General features: G+C 43.8%; 2 protein-coding genes across 2 annotated transcripts in view; both read right to left on the reverse strand.

Annotated features, from left to right (window-relative positions):
- tlk1a (tousled-like kinase 1a) overlaps nt 1–12,756 on the reverse strand; it is a 44,742-nt gene extending 31,986 nt beyond the window's left edge. Inside the window, exons 1-3 of the mRNA XM_030786102.1 lie at nt 12,723–12,756; nt 12,437–12,576; nt 78–199 (exon numbers count right to left, since the gene is read on the reverse strand). Of these exons, the coding sequence (XP_030641962.1) occupies nt 78–199; nt 12,437–12,569 (255 nt within the window). The 5' untranslated portion in view covers nt 12,570–12,576; nt 12,723–12,756. The remainder of the gene's footprint in view (nt 1–77; nt 200–12,436; nt 12,577–12,722) is intronic.
- Nucleotides 12,757–15,152: 2,396 nt separating this feature from the next.
- Nucleotides 15,153–22,980, reverse strand: mettl8 (methyltransferase 8, methylcytidine). Its single transcript, XM_030786512.1, has 9 exons — nt 22,829–22,980; nt 20,879–20,970; nt 20,289–20,779; nt 20,120–20,169; nt 18,999–19,059; nt 17,875–18,014; nt 15,780–15,886; nt 15,525–15,590; nt 15,153–15,310 (listed from the first exon to the last, which is right to left on the reverse strand). The coding sequence occupies exons 1-9, from the start codon at nt 22,978–22,980 to the stop codon at nt 15,153–15,155; spliced, it is 1,317 nt and encodes a 438-aa protein (XP_030642372.1).
- Nucleotides 22,981–23,189: the final 209 nt, after the last annotated feature.

Consider the following 23,189-nt stretch of genomic DNA (forward strand, 5'->3'; position numbering starts at 1 on the left):
TGTGCGTCAGTGGGAACAGTGTCCTGTGTGTCAGTGGGGACAGTGTCCTGTGTGTCAGTGGGGACTGTGAGACTCACTTTGGTTCCCCCGCTGGTGCTCCCCGTGCTGCCCCCCGTGCTGCCGCTGACCCCGCCCATGAAACGGGCCTCCAACAGCTCTTGTCTGCGCGGGTCCAGGCTGTGCAGCTCCTCCATGGCACCTGACAGATGACAACAACAACATCAACACTGTCAACGTCACCCATGTCACAATTAGAGGTGTGTGATATTGAAAAAAAAAATGATATCGATATTTTCTGCGATTTTGACGATAACAATAAGTAGACGATATTTTTCATCCTTCAAAAAAGTCTTATACTGTAGTAGCTCGCTCTTGTTAACAGGACATTGATTGGTGTTTACTAATCATATTAAAACCCCACACGTGTAGGACGTCCGACTGACTACTGGACTTCTGTCCACTGCTAGTGACACTGTCTGTGATCACGTCATCTCTCTCTCTGTGTGCGGAGACCAGATGAGTCTGTCCTTAGTGAACCTGCCTCATCATGCTCAGAACCACCAGACCCTTCTGCTATTTCACCTCACATGGCCCAGGCTGACGCTCATCAAACAGAACCCACACAAGCAGTGTCTGTCTGTGAAACTCCCTGAAACAACACCCAAACCACTGGCCATGTCTCCCAGGCCTGGGTCTTGAGTATGAGAACGTACACACACACAGATCTGATCACAAGGCCTGAGGAATCTCATTCACAAATCACACTGGCATGCATCAAGACTTTCCTTTATGATCTTTTAACAAGTTAAAAATCCGCAAGACCATGTGTAGGTCTGGATACACAACACATTTTTTCTCACACATTACAACCAATTCTAGTCAAAGTCTTGGAATCAGTGAAATCACCTATCCGCATCATTATAAAAGCATTACAATAGAAGGATATCATTTTGGATGTGATGTATGCTTATAATCAAACCAGTGGTAAAGAGAGGTGACACAGTAAGACAGTCCACACCCCCTGCTGTTACACACCACCGACACACACACACACACACACACACACACACACACCTCTGATTAAACGAAACCCCACTCAGCTAGTCACACTGTGTGTTTGAGTCACGTGGTCAGAAACACTCATTTCTCACACTGAGACAAGTGTTTGTCTGAGTCAGGCTTGTTAACACTCTCCATCACACTGAGGCCAGAGGGAGAACACCTCCACAGAGAGCAGCACAGAGGAGCAGAGAGCGGAGCTAAAGAGTAAAGACAGGCTTAACACACGTGAATGTTTACTAAGCCTGGTAAGAGCTTCATCAAGCAGCGCAAAGGAGAGACACACAGGCATACACATCCACACAGAGCAAAGCATTTTCAGTGTGGAATGTTAACTGCTACAGAACTATAACAGGCCCGTGTCTGCACGGACCGCGTTATTTTTGGGAATTCTTTCTTTCAAACGGCCAGTAGGTTCTGCTGAGTGAATCCCTCATCTGTGAAACTATTAACTATTAAATCTGTGAAATGTATCATCTCTGGATTGCTCTAGTTCTATGGTTTATCAGTCTGATGTGAATTATTTCATATGTGCCAGGTAAGAAGCTGAGTTCTGCCACCTCAGAAATGGGACAGCTAACCCACTGCTCATCTCTCATGTCTGCCTGTCTCTCACGTCTGCCTGTCTCTCACGTCTGCCTGTCTCTCACGTCTGCCTGTCTCTCACGTCTGCCTGTCTCTCACGTCTGCCTGTCTGCAGTGACCCAGGTAACACAGGCCTGAGTCACACTACACATCTCAATACTCTTCAAACAGCAATTACAAACTAGATCCAAACATTAAATGGGATGTTTGTAGAGGTGTAATGGTTTGCCCTGTTCACGGCTCCGTTTGTGCCTGGATTTTTGGGCCACAGCTATATCAGGGTTGGTTTGTATCATGCTCTGGGCTGAAAGAAAATTGAACCAACTCAGAAACTCAGGAGTTTCAGGAGCTGTTCAAAACATGAGAATGACAGAAACTGAATTTTCAGGGTCTTCTATTTGAAGGTTGCTCTTTTAGAACAGCAGTGTGAGAAGCTACATTTCAGTCACAGGTGCTTCACGGCTCCTCTCCACAACAATGAGGGGGAAACATCTAAACATCAGTATCTCTTCACTTTGATCGTTTTAATCTTTTAACATTCTTCATCAAGAATATGATGCAAGGTTTCCATTCTCTTAAATGATGGTAAAACCGAAGTGCTACTACATATCGGCCATTTGAATGAGGCGAGAGAGTCCTTGGTTTCGGGACTGTCGCTTCATGGCGTCGTTCCAGCAGAAAAAATAAAAAAAAACACATGACCACTGCAGAATGATGACCGACTGTTCTGACCTCTTGACCTGTAAAATGACACTCTGACCTTCCTCTTATCAATGTGCGACCACACTGATGGAAGAAAAAACAAGTTCCTGCTTCACGAAGCTTCCAGATTAGATCACCTGTGTGGATTCATATACTCCAATACAACTTACATTAGATCACCTGTGTGGATTCATATACTCCAATACAACTTACATTAGTCATTGTCTGAGAAATGGCACCATGCTTTCTGTTGTTTTATAGAACCGTTGCCATGGCCGTTAAAGCTGTCGTAATCTTCTGCTCTGTTAAAACATTCGTGTGCGCACTGGTGAGCACGGAGCATATATTTTCTCACAGTTAGAAACAAAAAGAGACAGTGCTGTTGAGCTTTAAATGATGATTAATAATGTTAATAATGTTATTAATGTTATTCTTAATGATCTAAAGCACTTCACAGTGTTCAGTTTTCTGCTACACCATCAATATGTACCATTAACCAGACTGAAGATTACAGATCTGCGGTTTTCAGTGTCAGTACCAACTCGTGAGCACTTACTCCCCTATATATCTGATACTGTGTGACTGTATGGCAGTTTGTATGTGGCAACCAGAAATTCACTAAACCATACAAGCACACAATGCAACAGAAATCATAATTCAACAACTGGCCTGAAGGCGCCTGAATTTTGTTCCATTCCGGTGACACAGACGTCGGTGATGAAGAGATCATTAAACACGTCACAGCAGTGTCCAATTTGACAGATTCCTCCCAATGACCCCACGGGCCAGCAGATCAGGGTTTCACTGAAAAAACCTTTCCATAAAACTGTTCATTTATGAATCGTACTGTAATGATTCAAACAACAAACAACAAAGATTTTAATGTTAATGTTTGATTTCAGTCTTCAGGCTTATCACCAGAATCATTTTTATGTGAACCAAGCAATCTGCCAAAAGCAGTACCGTGACCAGGTGGGCTTTTTTAGCTTAACCATATCGTTTCCTGTGTACACACGCAGGCGTAAATGCATCAGCTTACACATATAGTCAAAAGCACTGGCAGAGCAAACTCCACGGCTTGAAGCGGAATTTCCCCATGGCACAGCTAATATTTCCGTATCAGACATTTCATCAACCTTCATCCCTGACAATCACCTTCACACACACACACCCAACACACCTGCACACACACACACCCCCCACACCTGCACACACACACACAGACACCACACACCTGCACACACAGACACCACACACCTTCACACACACACACCTTCACACACACACACCACACACACACACACACCTTCACACACACAGACCACACACACCACACACACACACACACCTTCACACACACAGACCACACACACCACACACACACACACACACCTTCACACACACAGACCACACACACCACACACACACACACACCTTCACACACACACAGACACCACACACCTTCACACACACACACACACACACCTTCACACACACACACACCTTCACACACACACACACACACCACACACCTTAACACACAGACACCACACACCTTCACACACACACACCTTCACACACACACACACCTTCACACACACAGACCACACACACCACACACACACACACACCTTCACACACACAGACCACACACACCACACACACACACACACCTTCACACACACACAGACACCACACACCTTCACACACACACCTTCACACACAAACACCACACACCTTCACACACACACACACCTTCACACACACACAGACACCACACACCTTCACACACACACACACACACACCTTCACACACACACACACACACCACACACCTTAACACACACACACAGACACCTTCACACACACACACACACACGCCTTCACACACCCCCCACACCTTCACACACACACACCCCCCACACCTTCACACACACACACACCCCACACCTTCACACACACACACCACACACCTTCACACACACACACCACACACACACACACCACACACCTTCACACACACACACACCACACACCTTCACACACACACACACACACACCACACACCACACACCTTCACACACACACACACACACACCACACACCTTCACACACACACACACACACCACACACCTTCACACACACACACACACCACACACCTTAACACACACACACACCACACACCTTAACACACACAAACACCCCACATGCCTTCACACACACACCTTCACACACACACCTTCACACACACACACACACACACCACACACCTTCACACACACACACCCACCACACACCTTCACACACACACACCTTCACCACACACACACACACCTTCACCACACACACACACACCTTCACCACACACACACACACACACCTTTACACACACACACCACACACCTTCACACACAACAACCCCCCCCCTCCCCCCAACCAAATACTCGAATATTTGCTGGTGATTACCGGAGCCCAAAAACTGGTATTTGGGCCAGCCCTAATACCTTCACCAAAACAGCACACAGTCAAAACTCCAACACTGCACACCTTCACCAAAACAGCACACAGTCAAAACTCCAACACTGCACACCTTCACCAAACCACCACACAGTGTTTCACATCCACACAGTCAACACCAAAACATCATACACCTTCCACAAAAACACAACACACCTTCACCAAAACACCACACACCTTCACATCCACACGGTCAACACCCAGACATCATACACCTTCCACAAGAACACCACACAGTCAACACCCAAACATCATACACCTTCCACAAGAACACCACACAGTCAACACCCAAACATCATACACCTTCCACAAGAACACCACACAGTCAACACCCAAACATCATACACCTTCCACAAGAACACCACACAGTCAACACCCAAACATCATACACCTTCCACAAGAACCCCACACAGTCAACACCCAAACATCATACACCTTCCACAAGAACACCACACAGTCAACACCCAAACATCATACACCTTCCACAAGAACACCACACAGTCAACACCCAAACATCATACACCTTCCACAAGAACACCACACAGTCAACAAGGACGACCTTACAGGCCTTTGTCCCTAGGTCCCACATGTCTCTTTTCCACTACGACGGTGCTGGTGCCGGTGCCGGTGCGGAGCCAGTGCTGCCTTGGTGCCTTTTGAGAACCGGCCCGCATTTCCACTGGTTTGGGAACCGGACGCTACGTAGCGAAAGGTTGGGTAATTTCCGTGGGGAAAAAATAATGTCGAACAGAACGCATTGCTTGCTCTTTATAAATTTACTTTTACGCTAGGCTTCCACACAGCGAAACACCTCACGAATTTTGTCCCAGAACTTTTCGCTCTGGGGGCAAAATTCATGAAAATAGTAAGTCACCTAGCTCAAAAGTTAAAACGAGTGTTTAAATGAAGGTCTGCATGAAGTGATTTAATTGCACCAGCCAGAGCCGAGAGAGAGAGTGTCTTTTTCTACCACTCTGGGTCCGACTAATTGTTACTCATGCATCTTTTAATCATATACATATTTTCATGCTACAAATATCCTTTAGCCTACCGCTACTTGGTCAGACGTTTTTTGTTACTCCCGCCTCTCTAGAGAACGTCACGTATCAAACGCTGAACTGATTGGTTCTCGCGTGGTTTTTATTTGCACAGCCTCTGACGTCAGCGGTTCCAACTTTTGGGACCAGCATTTCTGTGGTGCCGTGCCGGTGCCAGTTTTCGGCTCCGGCACCAGTATTTTGTCAGTGGAAAAGCGCGGGTGTCGGTGCTCGATCGGGCACCGGCACCAGCACCGCGGCAGTGGAAAAGGGGTAACAGTGACCCAAACACACCCCAACACAGGACAGCTCTCTGCCTGCCTCAGGGCCGGCACTCAGAAATGACATCCCAAACCAGCTGTTAGTCTAACTCCTTACAGAATGATGGTCCAGTCAAATCTGCTCTTATTAATACTGTGAATTCTACACTACACCGTCCAAAACCACAGACTCTGCTGTTTAATGAGGTACATTCATGCTCATATAAACATTAGCTATTGCTCATGGAAAAAAAAAAATAATAATAATATGATTCAACAAACTGCAATGGTCCCCCGGTCTCACTCACGCTGGGCTAGGGCTGTTTCCTCGGCAACCTACAGCTGAATTACTGTAGTTAGCGACCAGGCTAGACTAGGCTATCGCTCACAGCCGATCACCTCCCACAGCCTCACCTAACCCACAGAGCTGCTCTCTACTTTTCCTGTCGCTACTTATACCGACTGCTACGCAGAGGATGCTCCGCCCCAGACACCGGGCCAGCAGGTCAGCGTGGAGTCATTATCACAGCAACTGCTGAAAGCTTAAACTACTGACCAAGCAATGCCTGATCTCTACCAACCAATTTAATTCCCTTTTTCCTTAAAGAACAGGATGCTTGTACAGACAGTCAGGAGATACATTATGGGCAGGAGCAACGTTAGACCCTACGCTGGTACTGAAAGATGGGCGTGGCTGTATGTCACACTTCTAACTGTCTCAAAGCTCTAGCAGGGTTACAGCCAGCTGCTCCCATTCACATATGCGAATGTAAGGGAGGAGCAGGAAAGAGTCCCTGTTCCTTACAGAAGCTTTTCCTCAGTGAGTCTGAAACACTGTTGTGTCCTCTCCATGCATCACAATCACCGAGAGACCGTGATGTCATTAAAGCGCTAACATGTCCTGCACAGAGCCAGAGACCCAGGCCCAGAGTGGCTGGGAGCTGAACCCCACTGCTCCCTTCACGGCACGGCAGGAGGGACATGACCGAGAGGTGAGGAGGAAAAATGGTGCTGGGATAGAATCATGGATGCAACGGAACAGGGGGCCCACGGTTCGGTACGTATCACGGTTTTTGGGCCACAGTATATGGTTTTGGTATCCTTAAATTTAAGAAAAAAATAAAAACACATCACCCTTTGAACAACAGACTCTTTATTTTGCCTACAGACAAATAAAACTTTCCATTCGAAAAAAGGGCAGCATGGCTGACTAGGCCGACAGTAGCAAAGCAATGCCTGACCGTACTGTGTTTGTTTATGGTCTTTTTACCCTCCTCATTGCATTGAACACTCAATCCAAAATGTTTACACACAGCTGATTTGTATAACAGAGCACTAGGGCCACATTGATGGGGGAAAATTCTGAGATTTCGAGTTTAAGGTCGTAATATTATGAGAATAAAGTCATAATTTTACAAGAAAACATCATAATTTTACAAGAATACAATCGTTATGTTAGGCTACGTGTTATTATGGAGGGGAAATATCGCCTGTCGCCTGCGTTAAAATGAGGAACATGGAGAATCTTGTGAAGTTATACTTCAGCAGAGGTTTCACAAATAACGATGCCTGAGACAAACAGCCTTCCACTGACTGTGCTCTCACCTGTTTTGGTGGTTGCTGGTAATATATTCTCCTAAAAATCATTAAATCTTTTGGAAATTTGATGATTTTACTCTCGTAACATTATGATTTTTTTCTCATAAAATTACGACTTTATTCTTGTATAATATTATGACTTTTTTCTTTATTCTCGAAATCTCGATTTTTTTCCCTCGATGTGGCCCTAATGCTCTGTTGTAGATTTGAAAGACACGGGTGCCTCTTCAAATGTGCTTCTCTCTGTCTCGCTAGCGCTCGCCATTGTCTCGTTAGAGCTGACAGAATACTTGTTTTTAGTTTCCCCTCTCTTCTCCAGAGCGTATTTGCATACAGAGCCCTGATCGGCTCCAGAGATGTTCTGATCGGCTCCAGAGATGTTCTGATCGGCTCCAGAGATGTTCTGATTGGCTCCAGAGATGTTCTGTGAATCTGAAGGTACAACGTGCGTGTAGTCTGCAAAAAGGTTGGAAATTACAGAAAAATGACAGGTATATCGTAATACCACGGCGCAGACTGAACTGTAGGGGGCGTACTGAACGGTTCGACAACCCCGCCCCAAACCCTACCCCTCAGTCAAAAGAAAACTGTTAGAATGTATTCATCACCAGGGCGAAGCCTGTTCCAACACATACCAGAGACTGTGATTTGATAAAGGACATTCTGTTGCCTCAGAGATATAGACTAACCATTTGTGTAATTTAAGAAAAACATTCCACTGCACACTAAATATGTCACCATACCAGACTTTTGGTAGTCAGTACCAAGACCAGTGAGATTCCATGACTCTTGATACCTGACTCAAAACCATGTCAAATACAGAAATCTCGTTCAGCTTATCCCTTATTTAAAAAACGTCTTTAAACATTAACAAATAAAAAACAGAACAGCAGCACATTGTCTTCAAGTATTTAACAGTAAAAGGCAGCTTTACAGTACCTTTGTATTCAGGGAAACAACACTGCGCTTCCATTTCCTAACGTTATATAAAAAAACATACAACCTCTAACCCTAACGGCAGTTTTAAAATGGCGGCATTATGTAACTAACCAATCATCATTCAGGTACACTGGTCCTGATACTCAGTCAAATCAACCACCCTTTTACCGCACAGCTGTCCAACCGCCCTAACCTAGCACTGCCGCGAAAAAATAAACATACTGATGAAAAATCAGTACAAAATCAGTATAAAATCAGTCAGCCTGGCACAACATTGAGTTCATATTTTGGCAGCTGTACAAACAAGTGTAACAGAATTTTTATGCATTGAGTGTGAGTGTAAGCAGTGGTCCAAATTTACTGACATGGTGACAGATCGTTATCGTACGGAGACTTAGCCACTAAAGTAATTTAGCACTTCACATTTTATGTAACTTCACATTTTATGTAACTTAACATTTTATGTAAACTAATGTGTTTTGTGAACTTTAGCATCAACTGGCCACTGAAGTATTGGCTCTTGCGACGTCCCTATCGCGGAGGCTCAGTGCGATTCTTACAGCAGTTGTTTATAGGGATGTTAATGATGAAGCGATTTTCCACCTGCAGTATGTTCAGTTGTTGGACATTTTCGATGTCTGGCCAATACCAATCAATGGAGACGTGACCTGTAACAGTCAGGCAAGGCTGTTTGCTCTATAAACTCAACACACAAACTCCAAAGCCACTCAAACACAAGCACTGCGAGCTGTTCTCCTGGGGAAGAGCAGGCCGCTGGCTTCTCTGATGTACAATCAGGTGGCCACTTGTGTTTTCAGAAAAACATGACAACAGAATTGACAAAGTTCCTCCTGTACTAAGTGAGAGACCTACTGGTCTGAGAACAGGCCAGATCTAGATTAAGATCACTATGAGCTGGTGGAAAGTTGTTAATGTTGGACAGAGAAATATTTAGAAGTTCAAATCAAAGCTGGACCAGCCAAGGACTGAACTTAAACCCTAGAGAAGATCTCATTCACACCTGTACATGCCCCCACACAATGACTTTTCAATGACCAACAAGGACCTCAGTGACCAGAGCAGGTCAAAGGCCAAAACAAACTACTTCCATACAAACTCTACATTTTGATTAAATGGAACAAGTCATCCAAATCAGCATGGAGACAGCCATCACATCAAAGATTTGATTTAAATAGTGTCAGCTGCTAAGTAGCTAATTATGAAAGCTTCATTCAAACAGTAAACACCCTGTTCCCATAACACGACACAGGGCCAAGGAGGAAATCAAGTCTGACTTTCGTTTGTTAAACAGCTGCACACTTCGGCAGTGTCACTTTCAGCTCAAGTTTCTATGAGAACCAGAGACATTCAGTGAAGTGAAGCCACAATAAAAACGAACCATCAAAAAGAACTGAGTATGAAATGTGGATCTGAGTGACCACAGCCCTAGGTCATCCTGAGGAGGGCCAACACAACGCATGACATCCCACAGCTTACAGCCAAATGACACCAATCTCCTGGGGCAGACACAGGATGGCGGAGACGCTGCAGTTGGCTGAGGGGAGCCCTCTGTAAAGCAGCATCTCCGTACACCCAGCTGGAGCAGACATCCTGACCGTGGCACTGTTTGGCTTCAGCACTTTTAACCCACAGACACTCTCCACCGAACACTGAGGCAACATGGGAGCAGTGCAGGGCCATGATGTAAAATGGCAGTGCAAAGATCACATGTGATACGAGGGACGGGAGAGAAGCTTTCGACCACTCTGAGTAACCAGTCCAGCCAATAACACAGGCAGTCACAGGCCTGGCTAGGCTTTTCCCTCTGCCTAACACTCAATAACAGCACACCGGCTGGAGAGTGAATCCCTCAAAAATTAAAACTAACCATGAATGCGTTATTTATCAAACAGAGATTAGATGGGCATGAATAGCAATAAGGAGTCTTACAAGGTCACACAATTTACGATTTATGCGACTTTTATCGACTTGAGGAGAAAGTATGGACGATATCTGACGGTATAAAGATATGCTGGCTGCAGCCTGGAAGACTGGGATGGGAAAATCCTCTCTCCTTATGTGGCATCATTTCCTTGACATTCTGCATAGGTCTTCAGTGCATTCACAGACACCAAATTTACGCCCCTGCTCAGGCAAGTGGTTGAACCCTTAGAATGCTGTGGATGTCATTTTAGCTCTGTGCGCTTCAGCATAGCAATGTGTCCACCTGTTCATGACAGATAGTTGGCTTGTCACTCACTGCCCCCCCTCCCCACCTTTTACTCTAAGGCACAAGTCTTTCTTTAAAATATGAAATTCAAAATAACAATGATGGTGGTCGTGTGTGTGTGTGTGTGGGGGGGGGGGTGTTCATACGGAAGATGGGTGGGAGTTTATAAATCTTCAAATTAATGCAAAATCTATTTCAAGAAAATAATTAACATTCATCATAATCAGAAAAATTTACAGGTAACGGTTTTTGGAAACCAGCAGCTTCAGTGGTGTTATTTCTACAAGTAGTGCAGGTCTAGTAGTGATATCATACCAGTGAACTACCTGCACAGTGCCAGGAATTCTCTCAAATGAAGCAAAACCCACTCGCAACTCAAAACCTTCTGAGCACCATAACAGTTCACCACCGAGAACTTCAGCTGAACGCTCCCCGATCCATTTAAAGGTCACAATGACAGTAAAAGTGGAGCTTATTTAATCATCTCCGACTCTCAGTATGATAACACAAAAAAACCTCAACACAATTGTGATCAAAACAAAATCAAAGTTTCCGATGTAAGTTTGAGAAACAACCGAACAAACGAGGCATAAAATACACATTTATTGACATCACACGAGACAACGTTTACTGCGTAATGAAAGTTGACAATTCGCTTATTTTATCATCCACTTGTACACTACTAACCCACAAGTGCGAGAAAGACGACACTTTAATGGAAGGCGCGCGCAGCGGACAGCTTTTCGCTCTAAACAGTATTTTATATGGACGTTGAGACTGAAGTTAATTGTCTAGTTCCGTGCAACTGTTTTGACACCCTGACACCGCCTGTCCTCACGAGCCGCTCCACATCATGACACTGTCATGTGCATGCATGGCACAATTTATTCACTCTCACAAATGTGTGTCATCTCCACTTCATGCTTAAAACGGCAAAGAAGGTTTCTGACCACTATGTACAATGATAAAGTCGTTACGTTGGAATAATTTTAAAAGTTCAGAGGGACATATTAGACAAAACTCTGAACGAAACAACATGCACTGCTCCTCCATGAGCCGCGGACCCGACCCTCTTTATCATCAGACATCTTTGCTAGCAAATTCAAGCGAGGACTATCGTTAACCTGTGTTCCCAAGTCTCAGTCTTGTTCCAAAACCTTAAAACTAGAACCATACGAGCTATTTCTGTGGTCAAAATCACTTAGAATTTTATTGCAATAAATATATCGACACATGTCACCGACAAATGAAGCCTTACTTGCATCTACACCTACTCGATTGATGTTTTTTTCACTTGATACTCCATATCAAGCGGGCACCTAGCTGCACTGTAATACAGTAGCTGGCTAGCAAACTAGCTAGCACTGCTGTTAGCTAGAGCTACCAACCGCGGCCTCGGCATAGCTCGATTCCAATCAGATTTTTTCGCAACAGAAAGCACGTATAAAATCATACTCTACAAAATCGATAGAACAGACATATGTGAACAAAATAATTTTACAATACCTTCCTTGGCCTTAGTAAGTGCCGCGCTGTGTTGCTGTGAAGGCAACCCCGGTGTTGGGGACGTGGAGAGCTGGGACCAAGATGGCGTCCCCTCCAAACTTCCCCCACTTCCACTGTTACTTTGGACACTCATCAAGCTACTTTTTGGAACGACAAATCAAACAAATGCCGCAATAAGTGTCAACGCGATCATATCACACCGTAATTTTGCAATGATTAAAAAACACCCGACAGAAAATAAAACATGTCATGCATTTTTCTGCATTTAAACATGTTTGACACAAACCTCCATTCACGACCGCACTGCGTCTTAAAGTGGCTTGTTTGGAGAATAACCTACATTTTACAGGCGTCATCCATAGTTTCCAAAAACACTATCGCGATGTTCTTGCACCCCCACCCCAAAAATACAACGTTGCTAACGATGGAGCAAAAAGCAACCCAAAAACTGTGACGTAACAATTTAAACATCACTTGTCATTATTATTAAGATATTATAAAGATATTATTGATTTTTACAATTACAAAGTTAATGTTGCAGTCTGTTCAACATGTCTTTTATCACTTGAACATTACTGAAGTTTCAGTTTTCATGCAATTCAATACCTAAAACATAATTATTGGGGGGGAAAAAAACAAAAAACAGAATAAATAAACAAAAATAAAAAAGGGTCAGAAAAAGGGAATTGAAGAAACAAAAAAAAACAAAAAACGTTTGAGACAGAATTTGCAAGAACAGTAACTTGGTTATGCTCCTACAAGGACAGCGGAGACACCAGGTAGTCTGGGGCAGAACAACACTGCACTTTATTCACTGAAACATATTTTGTATCTGAAATACAGTCATTTATTTTTAAATATGACTTTTAAATACCAAAATATATTCAGAACTCACTAAGCAGTGAATACAAGATAAAACTGTACAGAATATAAAAAGTACTTGTTACATCACCACACTTGTAGACATACACACACAAACAGAGCAACTGACATACATGTATTTAAAATGTAAAGGACAGGCCAGATTTAGAGAACTGGGTGTGTTTGAAAGTGAGTTTATAGCCTCTGAACATCAGAGGACACATTTTACATACAGTCTAACACAGCCCATTAATATTTCATATTTCACAGACAGTATAGTACATTTCAGGTGGATTTCCTCTGGTAAACACAGCACATTTTTATGTAAAATGGAGCGTCTTGTTTGAAAAGGAAAACAGGGTTTGTTTCAGTTTAACTGTTCAAAAGCAGTCAGGTTTTTGTGTCCGTGTGCTGATTCCAAGACACTGGATCATATGAAGACGTTTTGCTGAGTCTCTGTTCTGTACTGGTACAGTCTGATATGCTCATGGTTCAGTGTAACCATATGTGTGGAAATATCTAGGGTTTTCTGTCTGAATAGAAGTCTTGACCCTTCTTTTAAGGCATAAATTGTATAATAAATGACAAAAAACACAATCACACCTTAAAGCTGATGAAAAGCAACATAATTCATTAAATTCCTTCTTAAATGTGTGAAACAGCTGCACTGTGACGTAGCGTTACATACATATGGCCTGATGTCACTGCTGTGGAGGTTGAAGAGCTCTTCATCAACACAGTATTAACTAATCACACACAAATTCACGCAGTATTAACTAATCACACACAAATTAACACAGTATTAACTAATCACACTCAAATTCACACAGCATTAACTAATCACACACAAATTCACGCAGTATTAACTAATCACACTCAAATTCACACAGCATTAACTAATCACACACAAATTCACACAGCATTAACTAATCACACACAAATTCGCACAGTACTAACTAATCACACACAAATTAAAAAAAAAAAAAAAAAAAAAAAAAAGCTTTTTCACCACCACTCAGCCAGTAGTGGTTTCTTGTGGTGAGATTTCGGTTGAGTATTTAGCACCATGACAGGTTTTTCTTTTTTTCATATAGGTCGACTTCTTATTTCTTCAAAAAGTGTCATCACTTACCTCCTGGCCCTGTGGCTAATTTAATAAAGGTTTATTGGGTATTTGAGTAAACATAGCCCTTCATTTCTTTACTTTTTATATCCTCTGTCCCAAAGCTCTTTTGCCGTGTTTTGGTTAAATGCTTCAAGTCATCACACTCAGCAATCATACCCACATCCCTTTTGTGACTTGGATATGTACCAGTAACCACAAGTGCACACACACACAGACTGATTTATATCGACATAAAGCTATATACCTTGAATTCCATGAAATGCACTCGCATCTTAATACTGGAGACAAAAAATATTGTAGCACCTTACCACTGGCCACAGCTGTCTTTTCTTTATGGCAAAATCTGCCATTACAGGCTGGACACCAGGCTGCCGGCAATGAGGAGACGAGGTTAAAACACTAGACTGGCAGTGGTGAGGGGCGGGGTTTTAACACTAGACTGGCAGTGGTGAGGGGCGGGGTTAGAACACTAGACTGGCAGTGGTGAGGGGCGGGGTTAGAACACTAGACTGGCAGTGGTGAGGGGTGGGGTTAGAACACTAGGAATGGTGAGGGGCGGGGTTAGAACACTAGGAGTGGTGAGGGGCGGGGTGGAGTTTGAACGTTGGGCTTGCAGTCGTGAGCGGGTGTGGTTTGAACATAAGATTGGCAGTGGTGAGGGGGTGTGGTTTGAACATAAGATTGGCAGTGGTGAGGGGTGGAGTTAGAATACTGGGCATGGTTTCAACATTAGGCTGGCAGCGGTGAGGGGTGTGGCTTGCGAAACTTGCTCTGAATCCAAACTCTGCGCATCACCAATTTCTTCCTCCTGTTCACCTGTAAGCGTCTGTCCTCCAAGTTCTGAACCTCCTCCAAACCAGCAGAGGTGAACAAACTACGCACTTCATCTGTGGAAACGACCTTTCACCTCAGTATCCCATACACAAACGCCATTTTTAGACAAGCAAGTGCAACGACGCAGCACATATATTTTCATACCAATATAGTATTTCAAGAAATAGATCTGAAGTCATTGTTTTCAGAAAGTCATAAAACCATTAAATATTACACAGGAACAACCCTAATTATGTACGTTTCAGGGATTGTGCAAAATGAAATTACCTTTAGTGAAGAAGTAAGCACAAGTTCCATCTTGTCTTGTGTAAAAATTGTCTGACAAACACTGTCCTACATGGAATAGAAAGAAAATCTTTGGTTATTAAAAATCCAGTGTGTGTGTGTGTGTGTGTGTGTGTGTTTGTGTGTGTGTGTGTGTGTGTGTGTGCGCGCTAAATGTGAGTATGTTGTCTTTACCTGAGACCTCAGTGAGGAAACATATAATGAGCTGAATGGAGTGGATGTTAAAGTAAAAATCACCTTTTTTAAATCGGAGCTGTGATAAATCATGTCGGCCATAGTCTCTGAACAACAGCACTCCCCCAGGCTTCAGATACAAGGCCAGACGCCTGACAACTGCCTGTACCCTGTCAAAGATGGGCAGGATTATCACACACACACACACACACACACACATATATATACAAACACACACACAAACACACACACACACACACACACACACACACACACACACACAAATACAAACACACACACACACACACACACACACAAACACAAACACACACACACACACACACACACACACACACACAAACACACTCACACACAAACAAAAGGGCTGATATTTTTATATTTATGAACAAATATTTGTCTTTTCAGGCCTTTGATATAAGTGGCTGTTGGCAATTCAGAGGTGGGACAAGGTCATTGTTTGGCGAGTAACAAGTAAGTCTGAAGTCCGAATGATGACGTCCTGAGTCAAGTCCGGAGTCAAGGATTACCAAGTCCAAAGTAAAGTCCAAGTGCTTAACCGTATGTTTCAAGTCCTAAACAAGTCATTGTGCGCCCTTCGACTAATTTGATGCTCTTGCATTTTCACCTGCAGAGTAACAGTTAGTATACGAAATTAACACAAATAGTGAATGCCTTTTAAATTATTTATTATTTTCAAATAAACTTTAGAAATGAAAGACTGACTGAACAGCATATTTTCAAATTAACACATCATATTTTCAGACTTTCCAAACTGAAACGTTTTACGTGATAACGATAACAAGCCCAAAGACTAAAATTTTCTTTATTTTCTCACAGTTGAAACAAGTGAGAGTGAATACTGTATACTGGCTTTGACCTCTGAACACTGAGTGTTACCGAATACTCACTTTGGTAACACTGGCTCCTAAGAATGTCATGCTAATAAAGTAAGCTGAGTTGAGTGTGAGTTGAGTGTGAGGTGAGTGAGTGAGTGAGTGTGAGGTGAGTGAGTGAGTGAGTGAGTGAATGAAAGAATGACTTTGAGTGAATGAGTAAGAAAAGATTGTGCTACCACACTGAGACCTCATTGTTTTAGGTTGATTTTTGACTTTACAATTGTGCGAAAGCGATACGAAATTCAGCAGAGTCGTACTTCGCTAATGATGTGTGGAATAATACTCCCTTGTGATGTTAATTTTGTGAGTCGAGTTTGAAGTCATCAAAATCGTGACTCGATTCTGACTTGAGTCCACGTCATGTGATAATAATTTTAGAATAATTCTCCAGTAATTTTGCTGTCTTCTTTTTCTTGGTATACAGTACATACTGAATATAAGGGTTTAACTGTCATTCAGAGCAGACAGAGTTTTATTCAGAAGCATCCATGACATTACACAGGCTTAGTTAATCACAATTCATAATTCATCTAAACCACAGGTCTTACTCATCTCCATCTGAACCCACTCACAGCTGACTCAAACATATCTATAAACTACTAACAACCATTTATTCTCTCACTGAATCTCCTAAATTTATGAACCAAGTCCATTTCAAAAAGTTAAAAAAGTCGCTCTGAATGAAAGGTAATGTAGCTTTAGCTTTCAGAATCCTAGTAGACTGTCTGTCCCATACAATGTTTATATAACATTTTTCTGCTCACTCAATGCAAACAGGAAATGTTCCTGCTCCAGCAAAGGATCTTGGGGATTTATGCTCCTCTTAAGCTCCGCCCCAAACTAACAGCACTGAACTCTGACAGCGCAGGATGTCTTCACCATTTCCTGGTGATTTCCTACAACATCTTTTAAATGAGGAGAAGAGCTGCCTCCGGCACAAACCCTAATCTTACCGCGTGCAGTCGTGTCTACATGAGCACAGCTCTAACCCACGCTGCCAAGCCAAGCTGCTTCAGCACCGTCTCATGAATATCAAAACGGGATGTATCAGCGCATCACATCTGATTTGCATAACGGGTCCATAAACCTGTCATGTGGTGTTAGATAGAGAGGGTTAAGTCAGGCTGTGTGTGTGTGTGTGTGTGTGTGTGTGTGAGGGGCTCAGTGCAGGTAAGGGCAGTCAGAGGAAAGCAGGTCCGTACAAACAGCCTGTGTGCTGAATGAGACAGTACTTGCCTCACCTCTGGGGGTGGATGGCTGAGAGCACGAACACCAGCAGAATAACGTCGAGGCTGAGGGGAGGGAAGGGAAAACAGACCGACTCCTCACAGACGTCATGCACAAACGCGTGGCACACAGAGGAGTCGTACTCAGGGTGCTCCTGTTGGGAGGTGTTTGACGGAGTTAAGGTAAGGAGCTCAACACACCACCTGTCCACATCTTCCTGTCACATGTTCCCCAGACAGTGTTCACAACCAGATAAAACTACACATACAGCTTATTTCATCACTGTCTGGGGGTGCACATGATACAAAAAACACTGTAAAAATTCTCTCAGATAAACCTCAATATTTAAAACAGTTTTTGAAAAAAAGAAAGCGAAAAGTGCTCCAGAGTTGTCCTGAAGTTGCTCCTGGAAAACAGAGAATCCCGTTTGGAATTGGAATGGAACATACTTCTAAGCATCTGCCCCCAAACAACCTCAGAGTTGTAAGACATGTTTCCATGGAAACGGAGTGTGGTGCCTGTAGCAGTAACAGTAACGGTAAAAAGCCTCAGGGAGGCTCAGCCAGGAGGTCCAGGCAGACAGACTTAACCCATGAACAAAGGAGAGCGTCAGATATGAATAGGTTTATTAATCTATTCACAATAACTATTCACATATCTGAGGTGATATAAATACCCTCACAAATCTACACCAAACCAGGACACGCTCCAACAGGCAGATCTTTGAGCACAGATCAAAGAAAACACCCCTGTTAAGCTCACATGAATGCCCTTCCTTTAATGAAGAGGACATTAAACAGACAGAAGGAGGGGGGGGGGCAGCGTGCTGGGGAGGGCTGGGTGTGTGAGAGGGATGTTGTGTCAGTGACACACACAGATGTGGGTGAGAGAGATGTTATGTCAGTGACACACACAGATGTGTATGAGAGAGATGTTATGTCAGTGACACACACAGATGTGTGTGAGAGGGATGTTATGTCAGTGACACACACAGATGTGTATGAGAGAGATGTTATGTCAGTGACAAACACAGATGTGTGTGAGAGGGATGTTATGTCAGTGACACACGCAGATGTGTATGAGAGGGATGTCGTGTCAGTGACACACACAGATGTGTGTGATAAGTGCGGTTATTAACCTTGAGGAGCTGTACAGCACGCGGGGAGAAGTCACAGCAATACAGGAACGCCTCACTCCCTCTGAAAAAAACCAAGACACACGTCAGCTGTGTCACTCACACACACACACACACACACACACACACACACACACACACACAGGGCACACGTCAGCTGTGTCACTCACACACACACACACACACACACACACACACACAGGGCACACGTCAGCTGTGTCACTCACACACACACATACACACAGGGCACACGTCAGCTGTGTCACTCACACACACACACACACACACACACACACACAGGACACACGTCAGCAGTGTCACTCTCACACACACACACACACACACAGGGCACACGTCAGCTGTGTCACTCACACACACACACACACACACACACGCACACACAGGACACACATCAGCTGTGTCACTCTCACACACACACACACACACACACACACAGGACACACGTCAGCTGTGTCACTCACACACACAAACACACCCACACACACACACACAGGGCACACATCAGCTGTGTCACTCACACACACACATGGCACACATCAGCTGTGTCACTCACACACACACACACACACACACACACACACACAGGGCACACATCAGCTGTGTCACTCACACACACACACATGGCACACATCAGCTGTGTCACTCACACACACACACACACACACACACACACACACACACAGGGCACACATCAGCTGTGTCACTCACACACACACACACACACACACACAGGGCACACATCAGCTGTGTCACTCACACACACACACATGGCACACATCAGCTGTGTCACTCACACACACACACGCAAACACTTTCATACACACAAGCATGCATGCACATACACATACAGTCATGCACACATTCCTGATACTCTCTTGATAGAATCGTCACTGAATGGACAGAAAGAGGCGGAGCTGTGTTTGATGTGCACGGTGAACACAGAAAGTGACGGATTCAGAGTTACGGACTGATCTGTGGTAAACAGCGACTGAAAACTCATTGGGCATAGATGGCTCCAGACTAAACAGCAGAATATACTGATGATAGAACAGAGGAGAGTGGTGTGAGAGGGAGTGATAGGGAGACTGCCAGGCCATACTTACTTAATGGACCTGATGATGGGAAACACACTGTTTCCTGCTCCACACCCAACCTACAGCCAGAAAACACCACCACACAACACACACACATTAAAACACCATATTCACTCTTACATCAGAAAAATAAACACATTTTGACAAAAATCTCAGTACTGAATTTCCTGCTCAGCACCTCTAGGATCCTGAATAGGGCCTGCTCTCCGGGGCCAGCGCGATCGTGTCCTGGTGACCGTGCAGGCCGTAGGACAGTGTGGTCGTGTCCTGGTGACCGTGCGGGCCGTGGGACAGTGTGGCAGTGTGAGTCCTCACAGACAGAGACGGTGCACTGCTGGACCACAGCTTCCCTTGTCTTCCCCTGAGTTTCTCCACCAGTTTCACCGGGCACGGCACTCCCAGTCTCACTGGGCACGGCACTCCCAGTCTCACCGGCCACGGCACTCCCAGTCTCACCGGGCACGGCACTCCCAGTCTCACTGGGCACGGCACTCCCAGTCTCACTGGCCACGGCACTCCCAGTCTCCTGCTCAGCCTCTCTCCACACACAGCCTGGTGGAAAAAGCTCTGGGAACTCGTTGAAAAGCCACGTGCGGTTTTTGAAGAACTTGTTCTGGTGCATGCCATAGAAGCCATCCCAGTACTTATGGGCATCTCTGTCGTATTTCACTGGAGGAAAAAAAAAGCATGAAAACAAGATGAACACCCACTTCCTTCGCACAGAAAGTGAAAAATTCATTCAGATGAATATCAGCTCAGAGGGCCTACCTTGCTCTTCCATTGGAATCCGTTCTCTGGAATTTTCCTCAGCTTTGAGTCTGGCATTTTCACTCTCTTCCACTGTCCACTGGACATGGTCCCTAAAACACAGTCATTCCAATATATTACAACACACTTTCAGTTCACACACAGCACACAACTCACTTTCAATTCACAGACAAGACACTTTCAATTCATAAGCACGCACAACACACACCACCAAGAAATATATGATAAGAAAAGTTAAGACTTTTATCAAAATCATGGCTATGCTATGACGTCTATGTTTTCTTCTTCACTTGACTTGGTAACATTAATGGTGCATACCGATAGCAAGCCTAAGAATATCTGTGTGCTTGATGAAATCACTGTAATGATTTAATTGTTTAAAAAATGCAAACTGACAAACGTGACAAATGTATTTGACTAAAATTTGACTAAAACTTGTCTGGTTTTAGTTGACTAAAACTAGACAAAAACTAATAATGATCAAATGACTAAAATATGACAAAAACGAATATGTATTTTAGTCAAAAGACTAAAACTAAGACTAAATCAAAATCACTGGCCAGAATGAACAGTGGCGTCAATACATTAGGAAATGCTGTCATAAGCCCACTCTCCTCAGCGTTGTTTGACACTGTGTAAGCGGCTGGGTAAGGCAGATATCTGCTAACATGTTGTGTTCTGTCTATGATGTGAGGTGGCACAGCAGAACGCTGGCCCGCAGTCTGCCTTGTGAAAGTTCATGACAGATAATGAAATGAGTCTGGTCAATATTATGTGATTCATTCTCACACCTGCATTCCCAGGGAAACTGGATCAGACTGCTGTAAATTTCCAGTCATTACTGGGGAGAGAGGAGAGTCTTTCATTCTCCTCACCACTGACAGTAAATCTATAACTGTAAATGTAAATGTAAATGTAATTGTAAATCTGTGGTGGAGAATTAAAGTCAGCTGTCTCTGAAAATGGAAACAAACTTTGTACAGTGTGTGTGTTGCCAAAGATGACGCTGTGTGTATCTCCAAACAAGCAGACCACGGGTAAGTCTCGTTGTGTTCTCCATCCGCCGTAGTGTCTAATACCCCGTTCATCTCAGGCACCAAGGATTCTGTCGCATGGCAACACAGGTGTGGCAGTGTATTTCTCTGATCAACAATTCTGTCATATTTAGAGCCAATCTTGCTGCTCTTGTCTGGTTCCTCTGTGACCTGAGACGATGGCATGCAGAGGGAGAGAGAGCTCTCATGTGACCGTACACTGTGTCAGACTGAAGAGAACGACCTCATTTCTTCATCTGACTCACTCACCTTCATAAATTCATAGCTAATGCCTTCCATTGTCCACTGGAGTGACTACTGCCTAAACAAGCCAGCATTTGGCCTGACAGCCAAGTCAACTCCCCTCATAACTACTTTCTAATGGCAGTAAAACATGATAAATAATAGTAAAAAACCCCCCCACTACACCACCAAGACTGATATGAGAAAGACCTTTGCCTCACAGAGGTTTAATCCTGCCCTTTTCCATTCAGTCGGCCTCACAGCTCTGTGGACAAGCTTGTCCTCAGATGTATCAATCATGAACATAAGTTTGTACTCATAGTCATATTTCCCCTCCTTGAAGACGATTATTAAACTTCATTATATTTAATCCATTGTTAATATTGCGTCAGTAATTTATCACCAAATTTATCTGATATTTCATTAGACATAATTCATCCATCTGAATGTTCTGCACACCGAATTATTCATAACAATCCTTCATTCATTAAATGAACAATAGAAAAAAAAACCCATAGTAATCAGCCTGTATCTCTGAGAGCAGCACTACAGAGATTCACTCAATGCAATGGAAAACGGTTCACATTCTATACTAAAGCTGTGAATGAGGCAGGGGCATAAGAGGACACAGTGAAAAGCACACTGAAGACAAGAACAAAGCATACAGCCATACCACATGTTATTCTGAAAGATATCTTCAGGGTTGGTGAGAAGTCTTGCCCCGAGGGGTACAGGGGGTTTTCGGCTGCTGAGTCTGTGGGGAACCTTTGTCAAACACTGTACCAAGGGTTCCACAGACAGACGCAACACTCGTCTGATTCCCATACTCATCTGTTTCTGGGGTACACAGGAGAGGGAAAACACACAAAAACAAGTCATTTCACAGCATGTCACATTCTCCTGTTATTTTATTCCTTTTCCGTTCTTACTAAGTAGATTCATGATAAGTGTGTACAGTTTCTGGCCATAAAACTGAGAATTAAAGTTTTTCCTTTTTAAAAAATGGCAAGCGTTGTGATGTTCTCAGAATAAGA

This window comes from Chanos chanos, chromosome 10, assembly GCF_902362185.1.
Source record: "Chanos chanos chromosome 10, fChaCha1.1, whole genome shotgun sequence".
In the NCBI taxonomy this organism is placed as follows: domain Eukaryota; kingdom Metazoa; phylum Chordata; class Actinopteri; order Gonorynchiformes; family Chanidae; genus Chanos; species Chanos chanos.